This window comes from Dromiciops gliroides, chromosome 6 (genome assembly GCF_019393635.1).
Source record: "Dromiciops gliroides isolate mDroGli1 chromosome 6, mDroGli1.pri, whole genome shotgun sequence".
Taxonomy (NCBI): Eukaryota; Metazoa; Chordata; class Mammalia; order Microbiotheria; family Microbiotheriidae; genus Dromiciops; species Dromiciops gliroides.
The window spans coordinates 108,128,388-108,152,437 of NC_057866.1; the positions used below are offsets into that span (position 1 = coordinate 108,128,388).

The following is a 24,050-nucleotide window of genomic DNA, read 5'->3' on the forward strand; positions in this document are numbered from 1 at the left end:
GTGCCACTTATCTCTTTAGGTGTGTCTGTCCTTTTGTTTAGTTTCTCAAGGAGAAGGTTCTTTGATTTACCCCAGAAAACTTCTGAGGTACCCAGGCCCATTCAAATGAGGTACCCCAGCCCATAACAAATGCTAACTACTATAGCTAGTATTTTTATCACATTTGAGCCTCACAAAACCCACCTGGGAGATAGGTAGCAACCCTCTCTTATGAATAGGCAACTGACACTCAGAAAGTGATCTGAACTGTCTCACCTGATGAGTTAATAATGCAGCTAGAACTTGGATCCAGGTTTCCTGACATCAAAACTAGTGGTTTTGAACTGTACCACACAGTCCTAGGCACAGATCCCCATGGGTCCTGCAAGAGGAACAAATAAATCTCAGATGTGGGGTTTACCATCCCCAAACTTAGACATTGGTGGAAGTCTGTTCTAAGTGTTCACTGTGTAGTGAATTAACATTTACAAAGGGATTTCCTCCCTGGGATGAAGGTCCAAGTGTTCTTGTGCCCATTTGCCAGATGAGAACACAGCTTGAAGTGGTGAAGCTGTTCAGACAAGGTTCGAGAGTTAGTCCTGGAGCTAGGCTTTAAACCCAGGCCTTCTTATTACACAACCAGTGTCCTTTCCTCCTATATCATTGTTTCTGTGGACAGAGCCTTTGACCATTTTAAATGTGCTTCCCTAGGATGATGAGAGGGAAGATACCTTAAAGCAACAGGATGGACTTCCTATGGAGCCCCAAGGATAAGCTGTCCAGAAAGGGGAGAAGGGGGAATCCCTTTATCAGAGGCATTAGCGATCCTTAAATGATAACCTAGATTTACCCAGACCACACCAGGCTGCCCCGCTCCCTTGTCCCTGCAGAAATGGGTCATGGTTTTTATTCCCAGGGACTGACTGACTTTAAAGGAACTTCTCGGGTCAGTGACCAACCTTCTGTGCTCATTCGTTGCCTGCCTTCTTGGTCATCTCAGTTCACAGAAGGGTTTTCAGCTCTATTTCTTTTATAAACAAAGGGGAGGACACGTAGGTGAAAGGACCGCAAAGGGATTTCCCAGGACAATTTTGGTCTTCTCCCTGATGTTTGCACATGGGCCCCAAGCTCTGTTTTCCCTACTAGCCCTGGGATATGCTCACTAGGGCTCCCCATCTGGATAACAGATGGTTTGCCAACAATGAAAAAGGCCAGAGAATGCCATCGGTCCTGGGGCCTTCCCTGGTGATGCTAGCTCTTTTTCCTTTGGCTCTAGAATAGGTGGCCTTTAGCTATACTAACTCCACTGATGTCATTTTCTGATGCTTAATTCTGAAGGTGAGCCTGCTTGTCAAAGGTTATGCCTGCAGGGCACAAACACATTCTGCCAAGCTTTGGAAGGTTTCAACTGGAGCTCTGGTCATAGATGGTCTGCTGTCCAAGGGTCGACTGAACTGAGTGGGTAGGAGCTAGGGCGTAGGTGGGGTTTTTTAGTTTAATTTGTTTTGTTTTGAATTTTGTCAAAACGATCCGTGAAGACCATTTACTGAGGCACATGTATGTGGGACATTACACACATATGTAAAATCACAATTCTTGGATGCTCATTGTAATTTCAATGTTCCTTTAGGATTTACAAAATGCTTTCCTCACAAAAACCTAGGGGAGTAACCACTTCAAAAATTATCATCCTGGTATTACAGATAAGGAAAAGGCAGAGACTGATTAAAGTGATATGTAAACCTGCTTTTCAAATATCTGATGATCTCCATTTCCTAGCTGTGTGACTGAGGCAAGCTGTGAATTTTTCATTTTACAATAGAAAATATACTCAGAGAAGGAAATGGATTTGCTTATGGTCACCCAGAAAGATTGGCGGCAGGATTTAAAATCGGGTTTCCTGACTCTCTTAGTCCAATATGCCTTCTTTAAAAAAAAAAAAAAAGAATCAGGGTTAAGTGACTTGCTCAGGGTCACACAGTAAGTATCTGAGGCCAGATTTGAAATCAGGTCTTCCTGACTCCAGGCCACTGTTCCACCTAGCTGCTCCCTAATATGCTTTCCTTCTACAACACCAACTCTAAAATCCTACCATCCTTGCTGTCTCCCAGATTTGTCTTTGTTCTGTAGCTTGACCAAATAGGAGACTTTGGCTCTTGGACAACACAGCTTCAGTACCTGCTATGGTCCTGCAGGTCCCTATTCCCTTCTCCAGCAAATCTCCCCCTTCTTGACAATGAGTTCTTACAGCATTTGGCCCCTGAAGGGTTCTGGGTAAATATCAAAACATTGACAGAGTGAGGCCATTCTAATTTGCATGTCTGGGAATATTGTCTCCTTATTTTTTTAATCATAGAGATCACAGGATTTTTGAATTGCAAGAGACCAGTTCTATTTAGCTCCATGTAATTCAGTAGTAAATTTCTAGATATGCTTTCGTGTACCTCTTGTGCTACTGAGTGAGATGAACAAATTATGTTGATATAAACATGTATGTACATATATACATATATACATACAATACATACATATGGCTTTTACTCTTTACTGCCGACTTACTAGCCAAATACCAACAGAGAAAAAACTTCCTTCATATGAGGTTGAATCTATTTCACATCATGATGTCTCCTTTATTGCTCTGATGTTGAGGTTGCGTATTTTGATCTGTTGGTCAGTTTTCAACTGATAATAGAGTCTCAAATCATCCATTCCTCTCCAGTCTCAAAAAATAAAAGCACAAGTGTTTGCAAATATCCAGTCTCTTCTCAAGTCCTCTTCCAGTGCGGTACAATCCCAAGGAGGCCCTGACAAGGACAATCTGGGAAGGCTTTTATTGTGTGCCCTACAACAAACAGACTGTGTGTCTGTCATCTGAGGACCAGCCTAGCTAAGTCAGGAGAGACTTAGCAGCAAAGGGTTGACCACCAAGCAATGGCTTTTTTTTTTTTTTTGGCTACAGCAACTCATAAAAGGCTGTTTATTATGGAGCCGAAAGGTTTTTCTGATCTGCATTAGTGGAAGGTTACACTGATAGAATTCTTTGCAGTATTAAAGTATATGTGTCTGTTAATTTGAGGAATATTTATTATACATCAACAAGCATTTATTAAGTATCTACTATGTTTGAGACCTGGTGACATAAAAAATGCAACAATTCCTGTCCACTAAGAGATTAGTGTCACAAAACCAAACAACCAAGAGAAAAGGGTACCATACCTAGGAGGAGAGAATGACCAATAGTGTCAGGTGCAGCAGAGAGGTTGAGAAGGATGAGGAATGAAAAAAAAAGGTCACCAGAGATTAATGGTAACTTTGGAGATATCAGTTTCATTTTAATGATGAGGTCAAAAACAAGATTGCAAATAGTTGAAAAGGAGGAGAGGAATGGAAATGAAATGAAGGGGCTGAGGGTGGGTGCAAAGGAGGACAGTTTTTCCTCTTTCCCCATTAGGAACTTAATCTTGAAAGGAAGGAGAGATAGAAGATGATGGTTTGAGGAGATGGTCGGGTCTAGTGAGGGAGATTTTCAGGATGGGAGAGACTTGGCTATGCTTGTAGGTAGCAGAGAAGGAAAAGTAAATAAGTTGGGTAAAGACAGGATTAAGAGAGGTGAAACTGAGGACAACATACTAGGAAAAAACAGAGGGAATGAGATCAAGAATACACATGGGGGGCTGATCTTGGTGAGGAGAATGATCACCTCTTCATCAGAGACTGGAATAAAGGAAGAGAGAATGAGGTATGTTCTCAATGGGGTGTTGAGAAGAGAAGAGAGAGCTCATGACAAATGGTCTAAATGCCCATTGTATACTGGGTGGTGGGGAGATAACAAAAATCAGAAAATAGAACAAGTCCTCATAAAACATAGCCTGGGGAGCAAAACTCAACCATGGATGATTAGAGCTGATGATGTGCTCATCGATATTTCTGAAGACCGTGAACTTATCTGCCCAACTGTTATAGACAGCAGATCTTGGTTTGGCCACAGCCTCCTGATCAGCATAGTGTGAGCTCCTGTAAAATGGGTTAATATCATAGGAAATTCACTGAATTCACTCATTGCGTGATGAAGTCAAAAATACTTTTGAAGCGATCATCAGAATTCAGTCAAATCTAATGAGGCCTTCGATGCCTTGGGCAGGTGAGCATGAAATTTAATTTGTGCACATTTGCCCCAAACAGCAGCAGTTCTAAGTTGACTGATGTAGTATCAGTGTCCCTGAGAGGGAAATCCACACCTCATGAGATATTCTGTTAGATCCTGAGACTTCTCTATGGGCTGTCACGTGACTGTGGGATAAATGGCCTTATTTGAGGGGGCACTCAGCCTCAGGATCTGGCTGCTTTATCACGTCCCCCAGTCTGGGCAGATGTAGCGAAGTATCTGTCCCATTATGATTTTCTATTATATGTCAAAACCAAAGTTAATGGGTTGGGGTGGGTGGGAGCAAGGAAGGAGGAGGTGTGAGCAGGTGCAGAGTATCTGTTCTGCAATTATCAAAATCCCATATAATATGATTGGCCTTGTCTCCTTTCTTCCTGCACTGCAAATAACTAAAATAGACTACAGGGTGCGAGAGCTATTTTGGCAAGTATAGGTAATTAGGGGCTTACATTTAGAATCCATCTAGTCTAACCCATTCATTTTACAGATTAGGGTACTGAGACTTAGAGTTAAATGACTTGCCCAAGGTCATACAGGTTGGATGTTTCAGTTGTGAGATTGGAACCCACATCTCCATAACTCCAAGTCTAGCATTCTAACACACTATACCACATATATTATTTCTGGGCCTGTTCCTTTTGAGATGACCATTGCATTTTAGGAGAGCTATTTATCAGGCTCCTATAACATGCATTAATACAGAAATCTAAAAGTGTCTTAGGTCAGTGAAGCGTAGCCTCTCTGTCTCTGGAGTCATTTCTTGTTTCTTAAGTCCCAGTTAAAATATCTGTGGACTCAGCTGAGAAATTGGAGCGATCACATGCCCCAGCAGGGAGCCAAGACTACCCTTCTTCTCAAAGGTCCTGTAAGCTAAGCTAGAACCTGATGAGGCCATGATGCGGTTTCATTGGTAGCTGTTCAGCAGTTTCTCATCAAAAATACTCTGCAGCCTTGTTAGAGGGCAACGTGTCACTTTTTAGAGATGAAAAAGTGCCCTGGAACCTTTTCAAATCCCGACTGGGCTTAGAAGAGGCAAAGCTGCCAGAGCTTTCTGAAGCCGACCAGCTTCTCCAGCTCCAGGGACCCTGGGCAGCGACAAATGCTGATGTGCTGCTTTCACGATTAGAGAAAGAACAGAAACATCAGGAAATTTACTGTCCATCTCAACCTTGGAATTTCTATTTTACCCTCAATCGTTTGGTGAGGGGGCGGAGGGAGCGTATTATTTTTTTTTTAATTTAAAAAAAATTTTTTTTAGTGATGCCGGCAATTGGGGTTAAGTGACTTGCCCATGGTCACACAGCTAGTAAGTGTTAAGTGTCTGAGGTCAGATTTGAACCCAGGTACTCCTGACTCCAGGGCTGGTGCTCTATCCACTGCGCCACCTAGCTGCCCCAAGAGGGAGCGTATTATTACCCACATTTTATAGGTGAGGAAACTGAGTCCCAAGCCAATGAAGGACAAGTACCTAGTCCTTATTCCAACACAGTTGGAGAGCTAACTTAGCTTGGGCACCCTCGTCCCCCATCTTGGTAAATATGTAGAAGCAGTGTTCTTGCCACTCACAGAGAATATAAATGTATGTGTATTTTTCTTTTTAATCTTGTTTTCATATAGGCAACAGCCTCAGATTCCCATCACCACAGGAACGGGTGTTGTGTATCCTGGTGCTATTACCATGGCAACTACCACACCATCTCCTCAGATGACATCTGACTGCTCCAGCACCTCAGCCAGCCCGGAGCCCAGCCTCCCTGTCATCCAGAGCACTTATGGCATGAAGACGGACAGCGGAAGCCTGGCTGGGAATGAAATGATCAACGGAGAGGATGAGATGGAAATGTATGACGACTATGAAGATGAGCCCAAATCAGACTATAGCAGTGAAAACGAAGGTCCTGAAGCTGTCAGTGCCAACTGAGGAGTGTTTGCAGAATCAAAATGCTCGGACTGGGTTTTTTTCTTCTTTATTTTTGTTTCCTGAACAAAAAAAAAAGTCTTAAAGAGCCCGCATGCATTTGTGGCTCCCCAATTACATCAGCAGAATGGTCTTAATTGTTTCATAATGTGTGAGACAGATGGAGTTTTCCCTGATTTTTCATGAACTTGTGTTTTTTTTTGTTTGTTTTTTATTTAGGTGAAGACATATATTAAATATGAGACATCGGGACTTGAAAACTTATCTGAATCCATAGCTGTCTTACCAGTCTTAGTTTTTTTTTTTTTTTTGGTCTTATTTTTTTTCTCTTTTGGATGTTGATAAAGGTTTAAGTTACTGTTTTTAGATGGGGTTAAACATTCTCACTCAGGTATGCTGTGCCGGCCTACAGGTTGTGAATGTGTTTTTATTCTGAATTATGTTAGCAAACAACTGCAGATTTCATCTTGTGAACGCGAGCAGAATGTCTGCGGGCACGCGAGCACGGCTGCGTGCAGAGCACTTAAAAAAGGCCTCTGAATTCCATTTTTCCATGTGTAGAGTTAAACTTCTAATGTGCCAAACTTTTTTCATCACTCTTGAATCTTAAAAAAAAAAAAAAGAATTTTTTTTGAAAGTCTTAAGGGAGACACTGCAAAGTCTTAGACAATCCTTTGGCATCTTAAAAAAAAAAGGATAACCACAGGTTGTATTTTTTCCTTTTTTTTTTTCTTTTCCAGAAAATGGTAAAGTACTCAGGAATCTGGAGACAGGATATTGTAAGGAGTGAGCTTGGTTGCCACCATGTATGTACCCAACTGCTTTTGCCTCTCACTGTGCCATCAGTGTGTGACATGACATGATGTGACATGATATGATGTGATGTCCACACAACAGAGCGATCACCAGTTATGAACAAGGCTGCTTGTCCCCATGTGAGGCTGCCTCTCACAACCCCCATTCCCCTTTGCCTTTAACCCTGGCATTCAGTCTTAAACATATTTTCTCTTAAATAATTTATTCATTCCAGAATGTCAAGGGTCCAATGATTATTTATTTTAAAAAGCATTGTTGGTGGCATTAACTTAACAATCCTTATTTTTACCCTTCTACCCCTAACTCCCCCCCACCCCTTTTTTTTTTTTGGTCCTCCATTACCTGCTATAGACATGAAAATGTATGCAAGGATTGTATGTCCCCAGAACATCTGGAAGCATTTCTTAAACATAATGATAATTCAAGTTAATTTTTTAAAGCCAAAAATATTCTTTACAGTAAGTAACTGGCTATAGGGCTGTGTACTTGCTGCCCAGGTATAGGCCCTTACCGCTGAGCAAGCCAACCTTCTGACTTCCCATTCTATGTCTGAATTCTATGGGAGCTGATCTCAGCAGGGAGTGATGAGACAGGCTTCATTCAGGTTGCCAACTCCCCTCCCCCAAACAAGAAAGCCCAGGAGCCAACCCCTGTCCACGCTTGCAAGACCCACAAAGGAACTACTGGTGAAGAGTGAGCCAGTCCTGGCCAGCAGGACTAGTGATTATGTGGGGCTCAGGTTTGTTTATAAAATCCCAAAGACAGGGAAAAGTTACCCGACAGAGTCCATAATGCAAGTAGAGATGTAAATTGTGAGTCAGGATGCATTTGGGGAATGAAATGTAAGCTTTGAAGAAGCCAAAAGGAAAGGAGGAAAGGAAGGGATCCCCTTGTGAAAAGTTCCTGCTTTTAGAACCAGGGAACCGAGAGTTCATGGTTCGTGGGGAGGCAGAAGAATTCTTTTGCCTGCCTCCTTCACCTACACAAATAAGTCACCATCTCTGCAGCAAGTGGGGTGCAGCCCAGCCCTTTGTGTGTGTGTATGTGTGTGTGTGTGTGTGTGTGTGTGTGAGTGTGAGTGAGTGCCTGTGTACTTGTGTGTGCACAGAACAGGAGAAAATATGCAGAACTTAATTCACTGGGCACAAGCAGCACCCATTCCTGGAGAGGTCTCTTGCCTGGCTTTAGGGTCCCTAGGCATCCAATGGTACCAGCTCCCTCTTAGGTTCAACAACTCAGTTCTCTATCCCCTTCTTCGATTACATGGTTCTTTTTGCCTCCCCCATCCCTCCCTCCTCCCCAACTGTTTCCATTTGGAAAGTCAATGACCAGACCTGTTCATTCCCAGTGGGACAAAATACAAGCTCATTACTAAGACATAGGAACAGGGCTGTCAGATTTCTTGAGCCATCTCATCCCTTGAAAGCAAGTAAAGGATCTTTGTATTTATTTTCTCCAAACCCAAGGCCATACCCAATAGCAATAAAAAGGTCTAGACCAGAGGAGCCTCAGCTCCAGGCTCCCATTAGCTGGTGAGCGCTCTTTACAAGCTGATATAGGTACTGATAGACAAGCTGTGTTCTTAACATCAGTTGGGGATCAGAACTTTGTTTGAATACGTTTTTGCTCAGAAGAGGAGGAGGATTACTTATTAAAGATGGACTATTTATTATATCGTCTTACTGACTTCTCCAGTTGGTCACCTCTCCTTAGTTCTCTTTCTCTTGCCCTGCCCCCCCTTCCCCATTTCCCAACACCTTGCTTGCTCCTTCCTTCTTGGTTCTGTTGCATAGGTAGAGTGCTGTATGGCTAGCATTGTGTCGTCTGTAATTAATTTTGCACAAAGGCAAACATTTAGAGTAGTTGGTTAATTTTGTTTTGTTTTTATGACCATGCCAAAATGATATTCTGGGCTGGTGGAGAACAAAGGACTGTTCTTTAGGACTGAAACTTGATTTTGCTCGTAGTACAAACACACACACACACACACACACACACACACACTCACAGATGTTGTTTTGTAAGTGTTATAAGCACTGGATATAAATGGTATTTTTTATCACTTCTGACTAATGTGAAACTGTTGTACGAAAAATACATGAACAAAAGTCATCTGTTTCGACTCGTGTGGGCTTGCCCCGCAGTTGCCGGATTTGAGTCATTTTATGTCTTGTTATTTCATTTATTTATGCAAAATCCATGCGTGTATGAACACTTTGTTGGAGCCGCAGCCCCTGCCCGCCCGCCCGCCTCAGCGCTGGGGCTCGGTCACTTCTAGCCACGGTCTTCAAAAATGAAAGGCTATTCAGGAAGGATCTGATTGTAACCGTCTCATTCATTCATTGGGTCAGACGGGAAGGTTGTCTCTGGATCTCAATGGTGCGCATAAGCAATTTATTGTATTTATTAGCCAACTTTGGCTCTAAATGTTGGTGGAAATTAAGAAAGGACAATCGTAGCGATAGCTTCATTTCACTTTTGTCGGGGCTCGAAACAAAGTCTTTTGATGAATCTACCATCTCATTTTAGATTTTTTTAAAAGTGTAAATATAACATAGGAAATAGAATTTTATTTTTGGTTCATGAATAATTAGTGAAGTATAAGTTATGTATTTACTTTTTCTGTTCTGTATCCATGTATGTTGGTCCATATTAAAAGCTGACAAGTCACTGTACCTCATGCAAATGCTGAATTATCAGAGTCCAGAGAGCAGTGAGAGCGCAGGCTTGGACCTAGAGCTGGGATAGCAAGACCTCTCACTTGGGCTCTCACGGAATTTAGAAGACACCGTCCACAGACACAGACTTATTTTTTGTTTTTTTCTTATAGAAAGTCGATACATTGAAAATACCAAATTTCCAGGATAGCTGGTAGGAAACTCAATTTGCTTTGTGAATCCAAGCAGAATGCATGAAAATAGTCCTGTTACTGTTTGATAGCAGAGAGCATGAATAGCATTTGGAAAGAAAAAGAAAAAAAAAAAAAGCTGTCAAGATTAGACTCATTAATAAAGCCCCACCCCTTGCTCTGCTCCCACCATACCCCAACACTGAATAGTTTGAATAATATGAGATTCATTATTTCTGTGTCCATTAGTTCATGGTATTGTCATATTGCAGATGAAAATGATCTACAAATTGTAAGAGGACTTATGGGACTTTTCCCTATCACTTGGAATTGGGGCACCGGCAGGAAATACTCTTTTTAACCATTGTGCCATGTAGTTAATGGTGGGATTATATATATATATATAATATATATATATGTATATGTATATATACGTACATCTATTCACATACATATGCATACGTCTATATGCATATGTGTGTCTGTATATGATATGTATATATACACATGTACATATTGCTTTTATCCACAGACTTTGCCCCATCCTCTGAAATGATATAATTATGAGGGAGGAGGTGGGGTGGGAAGTCTGTGGACAAAAGCTGTCAGGCTATTCCTGTGCTTAAAGAACAAATGTGGTGTTTTTCTGTTTGGTACAATTATAAACCGTTTCTTGTTTTCAAAGATACCCAGATCATGACAAAGTCTAACCCCATCCACTCCCATGGTCCTCCTTTGTGAAGCACTGGCCCTGGAAGAGGCTTGATCTGAACCCCCCAGTGGGTCCTCCCACATCTGGTTCCAGAGCTTATCTAAGGAAGGACTGGAGATGACTGCCTTTACAACCTGGGATGCATTAGGCCTGTCGAACACCAGGGTATTTATTTATCAGAGGGCCAGCAAGTTACCTTGTAGTGTCAAAGCTGAGATAAAAGACTGCATTCTTTTCCTTTGGGGAAGTTGAGGGGTGAAGGAGTAGCAGATTACTCCAAGCATTCCCACCCAGGGCAAGGAGTGGATGAGCCATTCACAGGCCACCACTGTTCAGAGTATGCCTCTTGGTCCCCCAGGAGAAACTCATTCTGGCCCCAGCACCACAGTTTAGTTGCCCCCAGCCGCCCCTCCAGTTTGGCCTAATTGTTTTGTAAGACGTAGTTTTCCCAAGTAGCTGACAAGAAAGGTCACATTGCCATTTGAGACCATGCAAGATGCCCTGTGCCCAGTGCCATTGAATTGCCCAAGAACTGCAGCTGGTTAAATGTAACCTGATGCTTTCCTGGGTCTTAATTTTTTCATACAAAAAGGGACAGGTGGTGCCCCCTCTCTGAGGAACCTTCCATTGGTGTGCATTTAAGAATGGACTTGGCACTCACATCCATTCTTCTCAAAGAATAATTGTGTGTGCCCTCCTACAAAGCACTTGGTTTCATCTCCTCCTTGTGTCACCCCCACCCCCACCCCATCCTGACATGCTTTTCTTAATAAATGAATTCTCTCAGTGATTCCTTTTGACCATGTCCCATTTTTCTTATACTGTATAATGTTAGGACCCCAAGGTGAATGTGATATAATAATTGATCATCAGAAATAACAATATGCAAACACATTTGTTTTCCCTTCCCCTTCCTTCAGGAGCTGAACCATTTGTTCCTGATTTCCTGCATTCTGGAAGCTGAGGACTTTGGTTCTGAGGGTGGGGCAGAGTAAGGGCCTCCAGGATGGGGGTTAAGGGTTGTGGGGGGGGTGGGGCCGGGCGGGGTTGCTCATTGAAAACTATTTTCAACTTGATATGGATGGCAATACATGAGCTCGAGAGCAGCTTGGCAGTCAGGTGTGCTCTTAATTTCTTCTTTCTGAAGAACCCCAACTGAGGTCCTTGGTGCTCCTGGATTATGGGGAATGTGCAAATATTTCACTGTGTGTATATGTGTGCATTCTTTTTCCCTCAGGCCATGCTTCTGTCTGTCTCCCTTTGTCATGTGTGTTTTTTTGCTTTTTTGAAAGCACAGGTTTTATTATTACCTTTTCCTCTTCCATATGGCCCCTCCCCCCAGCTTGTAGTATGATAGAATCCTTAGCATTTCTGTCCATCCATTATTGTATTTGCCATGTAAATTTTTTTTATTACATTAAGACAAGCTTATAAGCTGTTACTACATAACTTATCTTACTGTAACTCTTTTTATTTCCTGACGTAATTTGTTTGTGATGTATATTGTGGGATTGTACTCTATGTTAATTTAATCAGCACAATTCACTGACATGCTGGACTGACATGCTAGCTGCTGTTTCCAATTGTAAAGTTTGTGTAGGGCTGTAGGGACAACTGCAACTCTGTTGTCAAGGTACTATGCTCTGGTTCCTATAGCAACACTGTAGGTGTGGCCCTGGAGATGCTGGGGTTGCTGTTGCGATACACCCTCTAGCAAATGTTAACTGGCAGGTTTTCTTCATAGAAATTCTATGTACAATGCAGGTACCTACCTGGGCCCATGGCTGGTAATGATTTGGGCATCTAGAGGAAAAAGATTAAAAAAAAAAACTAGTGTCTATTGCTGCTTTGAATATGTTTTAAAGTCTGAAAATGTAAATAGTTTATCAAAAAAAAAATCTTGTACAGTCCAGTGTAAAGTTTTTAAATGAACTTACAGGTTGCCATCACATCTTTCTCACCCTCTCCTCTCAACACCGAAAACAAAGTTTGCTAAGGATAAAAAGCTATTGATGACAAAGTAATCTCTCAAGTTAAAAAAAGGAAAAAAAAAGAAAAAAGTTTTAAAAAGAGAATCATCATTCTTAGCTTCGTCGCATAAACAGACTTCTTGGGATTTTGTTGTGCAGTATTGACGTGAGGTAAATTCGATATACAATAATCTCTCAGTGGTACTTTTTTAAAGTCTTCTCCTCCTCTGCCTCAGTAATTAATGGAAAAGACACAGTTGAAAGGCACACTGTCTTTATATATTCTGGTGTATGTTGGCACCCCTGCTACATATTCCTCCCCCCCTTTTATCTTTATTTTGTTATTTCTTTATTTTTCTTTTTTCCCCTTTCTATAATTTTTCTTCTCTCTCTCTCTCTCTCTCTCTCTCTCTCTCTCTCTCTCTCTCTCTCTCTCTCTCTCTCTCTCTCTCTCTTTTTTTGCACAAGGTGCTTTCCTGATATGTTAAACATGCCACCATCCTCCGGTGATACCGTATAATATGCCATGATGGGGGTATTACCCCCCCCAGGGGAGTGTCTATAAGAACTGCCTATTTATGCTCATTTACCTCAAGACTGTCCTCTCTACCCTTAATCTAGTCACCATCACTCCATCTTTTGTACTGCTGTTGACACTTACAAAATTAAAGATAAATTTTGTTTTATGACATCTGCGAGTGTTCTTGTCTTTGCGACACATGTATTTCTACCTCTTGTCCAATAAAAAACAAACAAACAAAAACTGGAGTCAGTCAGCATTGCTGAGCTGGTTGTCTAAAAGGAACTGATAGGTCACCAGCCTTATAGTAGCTTCCTGGTTACATCCCCCATCTTCTTGGTAAGGAATTCTTTTAGGCTGCTTTGTCTTGAAAGGCATGCCCACCCCAGTCATTTCGTGGCTCATGCTGGGAGGATGTCTATTTTTGCAGCAGGAAATGCTTGTGGATTGAGCCAAGAGGAATAAGGAGGTGATGTATGTTTTTTGATCCTTAGGGTCATAGATTTTCCTTAGAACTGAAAGAGATCTTATAAGTCCAATCTATCCCTGAATAGGAATCCCCTCAGTAACATTCCCAGAAAGAGGTTATCCAACCTCTCTCTGCTTGAAGACCTCCCATGAGGGAGGAACACTACCTGCCAAAGCAGCTCATTCTATGCCCCTATTGGATAGCTCTATTAGGGAAAAAAAAACCCTTTATAGAACCCAAGTCTGCCTCTCAACATTTTCCCACCTGTTACTTCTAATCTGTCATCTGGAGCTGAAACAAGTTTCATCTTCCTTCTCCATGATAACTTTTTTTTTTTTTTTGCAGGGCAATGAGGGTTAAGTGACTTGCCCAGGGTCACACAGCTAGTAAGTGTTAAGTATCTGAGGCCAGGTTTGAACTCAGGTCCTCCTGACTCCAGGGCTGGTCCTCTATCCACTGTGCCACCTAGCTGCCCCATAATAACTTTTAAGCTATTTGAAGACTATGACTATCATTTCCCCAACATAAGTCTTGGCTCTAGGCTAAAAACCCTCAGTTCTTTCAAGAACTTCCCCTCCACAGCATAATTTTTTATGCCTTTAAAAAAGTCCTTTGTCAAGTGGAGTTGAGAACGTACACTCCTTTGGGAAAGTGAAATAATTATGCCAAAGTATGTGCTTACAACACCCAGGAGTAGAATGAAAATCTAGGGGTCCTAGTTATTCCACTCAGTGGACTGCAACTTCAGCTAGTTGGCTAACGGCTTCGATGGAATATTCCAAGAAGAAGAATGGCTGGGCTATGCTTTGGGTGTGCCCGGTGGCTTCCAAAACACTGGATCCACATGGCACTGGTTTCTAGAACGGTGTATCCTATCTAGAGGATAGGAATCTTTACCTCCATGGGGTCAATTTGCTATTAAATGATGTACCCCCAAACTCATCAAGCAATTTGTATAAGATCCATTTATTAAGATACAAGTACAAGGGGGAAATCAGAGGAAGCATGGCATAATGAATAAGACATTGGATCTGGAGACATGAAGTTCTGATTTCTGTTTCTGCCTCTGACACTGACTAGCTGTGTAACCATGGGTGAGTCACTTAAACCCACTGAGCCTCAGAAAATTTGCTAAAACATCAACCTATTTATAGATGGATTGAAGTCTATGTTGGTAGAAGAAATTCTCACACTAACAAAATTATAAATCCTTGATGTATGGACATAAAAGGGGAAAATATTAACAATAGTTCACTGTAAGGTTTACAAATGACTTTCCTCATAGAAAAGCTGGGAGATAGGCAGTGTAAATATCATTGTCCCCATTTTACAGATGAGGAAACCATGGTTTTGAGAGTTTAAAGGGATTGCCTATTGCTATATAGTTCTGATTTTTAAGAGTTGGGTTTCCATTCATGCCAAACTGTCTTGGATCCTTGTCAAATTAAAGATAACGATTTTACCTCTAAGTCTTTGAAAATCAATCCCAAGTTCCTCCTGACTTACCTTGTGTCTTGTAGATTTCCCAATATGCATATGTTTGCCTTCTACCTTTAGGATATTACATACATTTTCTTGCAGCTTTGACTATGGTGGGGAGGTGGAAGAGAGATACCGATGACATATTTTGAGCATTTTGGTGTCTCCTATGTTTCAGGTGACAATCTCAGAGTTTGTCTTCCCTGTAAATTTGGATATGTCTCTGATTTAATGTTTCTACATTCAATAAAAACCTTTCCCAAAGTGGTGGGCACCAATATTAGGATCTGAGGTTCCTTCTTTTGTCACAGGAAAATCATAGCCTAAAGAAAATTTAAGGGACATCTGGTCCAACTTGCTATTTGATGGATTAATCCTCACCCCTACCTTAACACCCAAATAGCCATGACAAGTGTCCATCCAGTCTCTGATTAGACAACTCCAGTGATGGAAAACTCACCATTTCCTGAGGCAGAGAGTCCTCTTGCTACATAGCTCTAATCACTAGGAAGTTCTTCCTTACAATGAGCTGAAATTGGCCTCCTTATAGCTTCTATGCATTTCTCCTAGATTTGTTCTCTGGAACCAAGCCCAATAAATTGAATCCTTTCACAGGGCAGCTGTTAAGATTCTTGAATACATCTCTCATGTCCCCTTTCCCCCAGAGTCTTCTCTAGGATGAGCATCCACAGTTCCTTAATTGGTCTTCTGATAACACAGGTAGATAAGCTGAACAGGTGGGTAGAAAAGCCTGGGAAATCCTGGGGAAGTGACTGTAGGATAGATGGTAAGGCCCAGATGACTTCAGTAGCATGAGGGTCTCTAGGGATCAGAGGCAGGACAGATGGTAAGTTGTGGGAAGATTGGAAGACCACCAGCGTTGATGAATCTCATTTCATCCCAGCCCTGAGATAAGTAAAACATTCTGAATGGGTTCTAGGATGACTCTGGGAAAGGGGAAGGGGATGAAGAGGGAAGGCAAAGGGAAAGAACACCCCGATGGTCATGATCCTCTATGCATCCATCCTGCGTGGGTTCTGGTGTGGCTCTGAGGGTAGGGAAGAGGGCAAGAGGGAAGAAGAAGAGATTGCATTCGTAGAAATGAGAGATGATCTTGTGTCTTCTGCCCCAGTCAGACCACAGATGGAGTATTATTTTCAGTTCAGAGCATGACATTTTAGGGAGTACATTGATGAACTGGGACAGATCCAGAGAAGGATGAACAAAATAACGAGGGGGCTGGAAACCATGCCACACAAGGATTGGGTTAAGGAAACTGGCATACTTAGTGCGGAGAAGAATGAGCAGGGGACAGACTGGCTATCTTCAAGTATCTGAAGAGCTGTTTTGTGAAAGAGACTCAAGATGGAAACTGTGGAGGCAAATTTAAATTCAATGGGAGGGAAAATCTTCCTGTTTTTCTAAAGTGTAATGGGCCACCTCAGGAGCCCTCCAAAGAAGCCCAGCAGCCAGGGACCTAAGGCCTTTTCAGACAAACTGCACAAAGGGAAAAATATCCCAGCTCTCAATAGGGGCTGAGGAGTTGGATCACTTTCCAGGCCGTGAAATATAAAATGACTGCCAAATAGACTGTAATATGTGGGGCTCCCTGTTTTCACAGCTCCATGGGCTAAGGGGGTGGCTAAAATCCAATTGATTTAATCAAGAAAATCTGGACTGTGAGGCTCTGAATGGGCAAATTATCCAATCAAAACTTGGATATGAAATTAATGAGATGAAGTTGAATAAAATGTGAGGAGGAAATTCCCATTTAATTCTTGATTCCAGTTAAGTTGAGAAGCTTGAGGAAAGGACCCAGAAATGGGAAAAGGGCACCCAGTGGGAAAGATCACCAGTCCATGAGTCAGGAGAGCAGGGTTCTAGTAGACTCTGAGGAGTCAGTTTCCTTTTCTGTGCCCCAGTTTCTCCAAAATAGTGTTCAACACACAGGAGGGGATTAATAGTGTTTACTATATTAAATTTAGGTGCAATGATCTCTAAAGCCCTTTCTTATTCTGATAGTCTACGACTGTAGGTCTTATTAGAATGATTTTAGAGGCAGTGTGATATAATGGAGAGAGCCATTCTTAGATTCAGGAAATCAAGTCCTCTTCATACCCAAGCCAGGTTTCAGACTGGCCTTGGTAAAGAAAGATTCTGTACTAGGAATAGGAACTCCATGGAGCAATGAAAAGATTGATTCAATCCAAATACTTAAAAAAAATAAGTGACCGGGAGGGGTTAGAAAAATGCAATGCTCTTCTGGGTAGGGGGTGGGAAGGAGCTTTTTTCCCTCTGAGAATCTTGAGTCCATTTTAGTTTTATCATCTGCTTAGTAATATATTAGGGAGAATTCCAAGGAGTGACAACCCACTGGGATCCCATCTGATAAAGAACTCTATATGGAAGAATCGCTGACTCAGCTCAGAGGGCTTTCATTTGACTTTAAAACAGAAACTGTGTTCCAATGAGAGGCAAAGTGAGGGTGCTTATATACACAGAACAAATCTGTAGAATTATTCTGTGCTCCCCAATGAAGAAGAAATCTAATCCATTATGTGCAGCTAGATGGTAAAAATGGAAAGAGCACTGGTCCTGGAGTCAGGAAGACCTGAGTTCAAATCCAGCTTGATATGATTACTAGCTGTGTGACCCTTGGCAAGTCATTTAACCCCTGTCTGCCTCAGTTACTTCAACTGTAAAATGGGAAAATAATAGCTGACCCTCACAGGGATATTAGGAGGACTAAATGAGATACATATGTAATATGCTATATATAAGCATTTATATAATATACAATATATAAGAATTTATAATATATAATATGTGTAATGTAATGTAGAATATATAATGCTTAAAGCATTATATAAATGTGATCTATTATTTTAAGTAGTAGTAGTGGTGGTAGTAGTAGTAATAGTAGTGGTGGTGGTGCTGTTGGCGGCCTCTGCTGCCTTCTTACTCCCATAGCTTGGCTGTACTGCCTCTGATTTATGAGATCATAGCTCCCAGACCACAAAATAATTCAGCTGGGTTGGGCAGACAACTACTAGCAAATTCTGCTGCCTGAACCATCATGTCTTTCACTCCTTACTGGATGCAAACACCTCAGGTAATTATTATAGTTGCAATACCAGTCCAAGGTGTCAAGCCCCCTCAGCTATTGGCAGCTTGATTCTGACCCTCTGCAGCATCTTCAGAGATTCTTAGGTAGAAAGTAATTTCTTCATCTTGAAGTGGTGTTTTGGGGCCATCTTGGACTTCACTCACTACCAAACAGGTGTTTTCACAAAGAGGCAGGACATTGGAGTGGCGAAAGCAGTAAAGAAGACAGGAACAGCTTCAGTCAATCCTTAAGGAGGTCATCAGCCCCTCTTCCACTCTGAGGTTGTCTGAAAAAAAGCAGGGAGAGTTTGAGTCTCTGATCTGACCCCTCGGGGAGGCTGTAGAATGGATATTGTTGAGAGCGTAAATAGCACATGGGAACTCCTTGTGGTATAGCTAAGGGGTCCTGGGGAATCCAGTCCCAGAATCCCATGGCACTCTTCCCTCCTCTGGAGGATTAGGCAGAGTTCTGAAAACCATGGGTTTAAGCACATTGTTATGATGGCCAGCAGAGGATGGCAACTAGGATGATGAAGGACCCTGAGTCCTTATCATAAGAGAACTTGAGGTCTTCAGGGAGAGACCAGGTGACTACTTGTCAGGTATGTTCTAGCAGAGATTCCTTTTGTGTACGGGTTTATTCTAGATGGTTGCTGAGGTCCTGCTAAAATTCTGTAAAAGGCTTGTGGACTGATTTGTCCTATAACGAAGGACTTAAAGCATTAGGCACAAAAAATGCAAAGGGATGTGCAGTGATTATCTGTGACCCAGAGAAAGAGATAGCTGTGCCCTTGACCATTCTACCTGTGTCAGGGACAGTGGGACCCTTGCAGTCAGTAGTTGTAGGACCCTGGCACTATAAAGTTGAATGAAGATGACTTTAGTCCTCATTGCCCAAAAGTGTCATTCCATATGGGCCAAGCTCAGGTCAGAGAGAATATCAAGAATGTCTTTCCTTTCTACATGCTTCTTCCAATTCCCTGCCTTTTCTCTCATTTTTTCCTCCTCCCACCAGGCTTCCCCTGCCATTCAGTCTATAAGATCCAAAAGGAAAAGCTGCTATAGACACTACTAAAGAAAATGTCCCATCCCTATTATGGCAAGAGGGCATTTCTTAATTAAAGGGGAAATTGGAAAGGTGTGTGTAAAATATACCATATTAAAAATCTGGGCACACATTCCCTAGCTACATTGTGTTATCTCCACTCCTCTGTCCCCCACCCTATCATTCATTTTTCTCTGTCTTCCTTCTAGAAAGAAAATGGTAAAGAAAAAATAGATAATGCTTCAAAACTTTTTCAAACACAACTAGGGGTCAGGACCTCCCCTTTGTCAATGCTGATAGTCAGATTACTCTGAGATTCTATAGTATGCTGACATCTGGGACACAAACAAGATGGAGACTTGATCCCTCTCCCTCTCTGCATATATACTATCTCTGGACTAAAAATGGTTATTGTAGACTATGTGGAAAAAAATAAAAATACAGGCCTGTTAAGGTTTTGCATTACCCAGGCAGAGCTAGGTGGGAATTTCCAAGAAATAATGTGACAGTTACGTTATAACTTTCACACTACTGTTGGAAGCAAAATTATAAAAATATTTTCTGACACAACTCCATATGGGCATATGAAATTTCATTCCATTTTGCACATGTAATTAAGTGGCCAATATAATAAGTCACTGTGTGCACAGTTCAATTCTCTTTGTAGCTGAGAGACTGGGCAGGAGTAACACTTGGGCCAGCTTGAACCCTGCTGGGATTCATTGTTCTCCAGTTTAAGTTTCAAATGTGAAAGACGATTTCTCTATTTGCCCCCTCTGAATTAATTCCCATTTATATAGTGCTTTAAGGTTTATAAAGCTTTATGGTTTATATAAGCTTTCCTCACAACAGCCTTGAGAAGTGACTTTTTTTTCTCCTTCCTTGCCCAGAACTGTGATTTCCCTGGTATGTGGAATACCTGGGTCTGTTTGCATCCTAAGGTATTTCCTATTCCTCTGAGAGATGATGGGAATTTATTCCCCTGATTAGATGGGATTCTCCAATTTCTAAACATGCTGTGACACATGCCATTTCTCCTTTTCTTCTTTCTCTACCTGTCACCTACATGGCTGTTGGTATTGCTGGCTCAGTCATCTTTACTCAATTTTTCCTCTTAACAGTGTTTTTGCTAAATCAGAGACTCACTTCTGCCACAGGGTTTTTTTCCAACACTAGTACTCAGGGTACATCTTGGGAATGGTCATTAACAGAAGTGGGCACCTGAGTGTCCCATACCTTTGCACATACTGCCGGGCCCCCTTGTAATGACTGGTAAAAGAATCTCTTTCCTGCCATCATCCAGCCATCAGGATGATCAAATTTGAATACTTTTGAGATTCATGGTTTTCATTGGTATGAGTGTTCCATCTTCTGATGCTGAATCGAGTGAGTGGTACCATGGATAGAGCATTGGGTTTGGAGGAAGAGGAACTGGGTTGAAGTCCCAGGTCTTACAGTCACTTTAAAGACTTAGCCTCAGTTTCCTCCTCTGAAAAATGAGGGGGTATGGTAAGACTCAGTGGCCTCTGAGGTGCTTTTCTGCTTTCAATCTATGATCCTGGGATTTCCCACTACATGCACTCTTTTGCTGGGCTCAGTCTTTCCACTGTGGTAGGAATGGTTGGAATTTGTATTTTGCTGACATGGCTTTAAAAGCCCCAGGAGTCACATCCAAATCACATGGAGGGATAGCCATCAGATCACAGGAAATTCAAAGGCCCAACAAAATCACCCAGATCAACCCTCTAACTTAGGCAACTAGCTGGGTGACAACGCAGGTAGAATTTGGACTTAGATTTGGAGTCAGGAAGACTGATTTCAAATCCTGCCTTGGACACTTTGTAGCTGGGTGACCTCGAGAAAGGCATTTCACTTTTCTGTCTCAATTTCCTCAATTGTCCAAGAGGGATGATAACAGCACCTACCTCACTAGGCCTTTGTGAAAATCTAATGAGACAATATAATGCGCACTGTGCACTTTAAAGTACTGGCTAGATGCTAATTGTTTTTACTATTATTGCTAGCCTGATTATATTCTCCAAGTGAGAACATAGAGGACCAGGAACATTTGCCCAAGACTATGCAACCAGAGCTCGGATTCTAACCAGGGGTTCTGCCTTCAGATCCAGTTTTCTCTCTCCTATGCAATGGCACTGATGTTTAACAGGGTTCCCCTTCCAGGACAGTGGTCTTTCTGCTTCCTCAGTTGACCAGGACTACTGTGGCCTGTGCTTCCAGGACTGGCTCCAGTGTCCTGGCTGGGGGAGTGGGGTGGGGAGACTGGGGAAGAGGGCCTAGTGACTCCTTTCTGTTTCTGCCACTTCTTTGCTGGACTGAGTTGTCAAATGGTAGATAACCAGCACTGTAGCGTAAGCTATAAAAACACTGAGATATTCTCTGCTCTTAAACAGGAGCTGTGGGGGCAAGGCAGGGCAAACAGCTGCTGATTGGAAAGTTAAAGGTGTGAATCCAGCCACTGGGCAGGAGGAGAGAGAGACGAGGGAAGTTACAGCAATTTCAATCACTTTGGCAGAATCCAAGTGATGAAATGCCATTAGTAAGGAGATCACGTGTGTGCAAATGAATGATTAAGGCTTCCCAAAGTTTCCTCAGAGGTAGAGAAGGGGCAGATTCACCCTAGATCTCTCTTCGGGGTGTACTAATCCTGCCATTCTAAAATTCACAGATAGAGTGGCTATTATAGTTGTCTAATCCAACCCTCCCACTCCCTTGTTACAGAGAAGGAAACTGAGGCCCAGACAAGGAATGGGATTTGTCTATAGTGACACAAGCTGTAAATGGAGGACTGAGATTAATAAATACTGCATATTACACCATGATCTAGATTGATCTGTGCAGTGACCAAGTCTTTCAGGATGTTGGCTAAGACAGGCTCATCATCATGGGTCAGAGGAGGTACAGGCCAAACGGCCTGGTCTTCATCAACAGCTCAGTCACAAGTCCAAAGTAAACAAAGGCAATAGAATTGTCTTTTCAAGGGAGCCAGGAGACAGTGGTAGGAGTGTTTATTGGTAGAGGGTGGGCTGAGCAGAGACATTGATTGACATTGGGGGCCATGGTAGAGAAGCTAAGAACAAGGCAGATCCAAGGAAGAGCCCAAACTGTTCCAAGGCTCCAGAGCAGTTGGTTACTCCCAGTTTGCTGGAAGCACCTGTGAATTAACTGCTAGGCCCCAGGCTCTAAGGCCAGGCCTGTCCTCCATCTCCCAGATTGCCTCTTCATTCTTGTCAGTGGGAGGCAGCTGTGTTAAGAATGTTGGCTGATACTCACTTTTGAGCCTGTACTAACAGATCCTGAGTATCCCCTTCCTTCATTCCATTTGTCTTCCCCAAGTATCAGGTAGGAAGGGAAAAGTCAGATCAAGGGTGGAGGGACTGGTCGTTCCAGAGAAGAATAGGCAATAGGAATGGAAAAGGGACAGGGGCCCTGTCTTAGGAAAAGTTAAAGGAACTGGGAAAGAGAAGACTTATTAGTGAGGGAGGGGGGACGTGCTATAGAGAAGGGATGTCATGTGCAGGGAGAATTAGACTTTTTGGTCTTGTCCCTGGACAAAGAACAAGGGGAAAAAGATAGAAGATTCAGAGAGGCCGATATAGGCTCAATGGAAAGGGGAGGGGCAGAAAAACTTTCTAATATTTCTCATAAAAAGTAAATTATTCAATTCTAGTACTTATTCAAAAGTAGAATGGGCTGCCGCAGCAGGTTGCAGAATTCCATCACCAAAAGCCTCCTAGTGGAAGCTGAAAAAGCATTTGTTGGGGGCAGCTAGGTGGTGCAGTGGATAAAGCACTGGCCCTGGATTCAGGTGGACCTGAGTTCAAATCCGGCCTCAGACACTTGACACTTACTAGCTATGTGACCCTGGGCAAGTCACTTAACCCTCATTACCCCACAAAAAAGAAAGAAAAGAAAAGAAAAAGGAAAAGCATTTGTTGGAGATGTAGCAGAAAGAGGGTTCTTCTTCGCTATGGGCTGGGCTACACAGCCTTTGAGGTCTCAACTCTCAGCTCGGAGATTCTGAGATTTCATGGCAGTTATTCTGGTCCTTTTTTCCCCTCTCAGCTTCCACCACATATGTAGGAGGCTCAGACCTGGTAGGGGAGATATACTAGGTAGAAGACTGGATGTCCTGAGATCCAGCCCCTCTTCCCTCTTTGCTTTCTCCCTTTCCTTTGCAACCACTATTACTCAACCTTTTCTTTTTCCTCCCTTCCCCCTCCCCAAAGCAGAATCCCACTCAGGTTAGTTCCACTCAGTTTCCAGTTCCTACAACAGAGAACATTGGCCTCACAATCAGGGTTTATGGTTGCAGGCCCTCATTCTGCACACTAATGATTGTTTAGTCAATGTTGTATTGATCCTTCTTTCCTTTTTTTTTGCAGGTCAGTGAGGGTTAAGTGACTTGCCCAGGGTCACACAGCTAGTGTCAAGTGTCTGAGGCCAGACTTGAACTCAGGTCTTCCTGAATCCAGGTGCTTTATCCACTTGGCCACCTAGCTGCCCCCCTTTCCTTTCTTTTTGCCCTTCTTCCCTTCCCTTCCTTCTCTTTCTTTCTCTTTCCCTCCCTCCTTTCTTTCCTTCCTTCTTCCCTCCCTCCTTTTCTTTCCTCTCTCCTTCCTTCCTTCTTTCTTTCCTTCCTTCTTCCCTCCCTCTTTTTCTCTAATTTCTTCTTTTTCTTTTTCTTTATTTTCTCTCTCTTCCTCCCTCCCTCCCTTCTTCCTTCCTTTTTCCTTCCTTCCTTCTCCCACCCCAGCCCTAAGCTCCCTTTTAACACAGACATGCACTGGTCATGTCTGGCAAGGGGCAGTTCATTCCACACTTAGATCTCACCACTTCTCTGGCATTCAATATCATCCCATGAATCAGGCTGAAGTTATGGTTGGTCAACGCATGGAAATCAGAGTTCTGATGCCTGTCAATGTCCTTTGCCTTGATGTGATGGTGTTCTAGTACAGTAGCCACATCAGGAGCTGATGACCCTCACCAGTCTAGGTTCTTTACCT

The 24,050-nt window shown here is 42.5% G+C and overlaps 1 protein-coding gene across 1 annotated transcript in view; it reads left to right on the top strand.

Annotated features, from left to right (window-relative positions):
• The window catches only part of SOX6 (SRY-box transcription factor 6), a 375,577-nt gene extending 364,134 nt beyond the window's left edge, over window positions 1-11,443 (top strand). Inside the window, 1 exon segment of the mRNA XM_043971912.1 lies at window positions 5,762-11,443. Within this exon segment, the coding sequence (XP_043827847.1) occupies window positions 5,762-6,065 (304 nt within the window). The 3' untranslated portion in view covers window positions 6,066-11,443.
• Window positions 11,444-24,050: the final 12,607 nt, after the last annotated feature.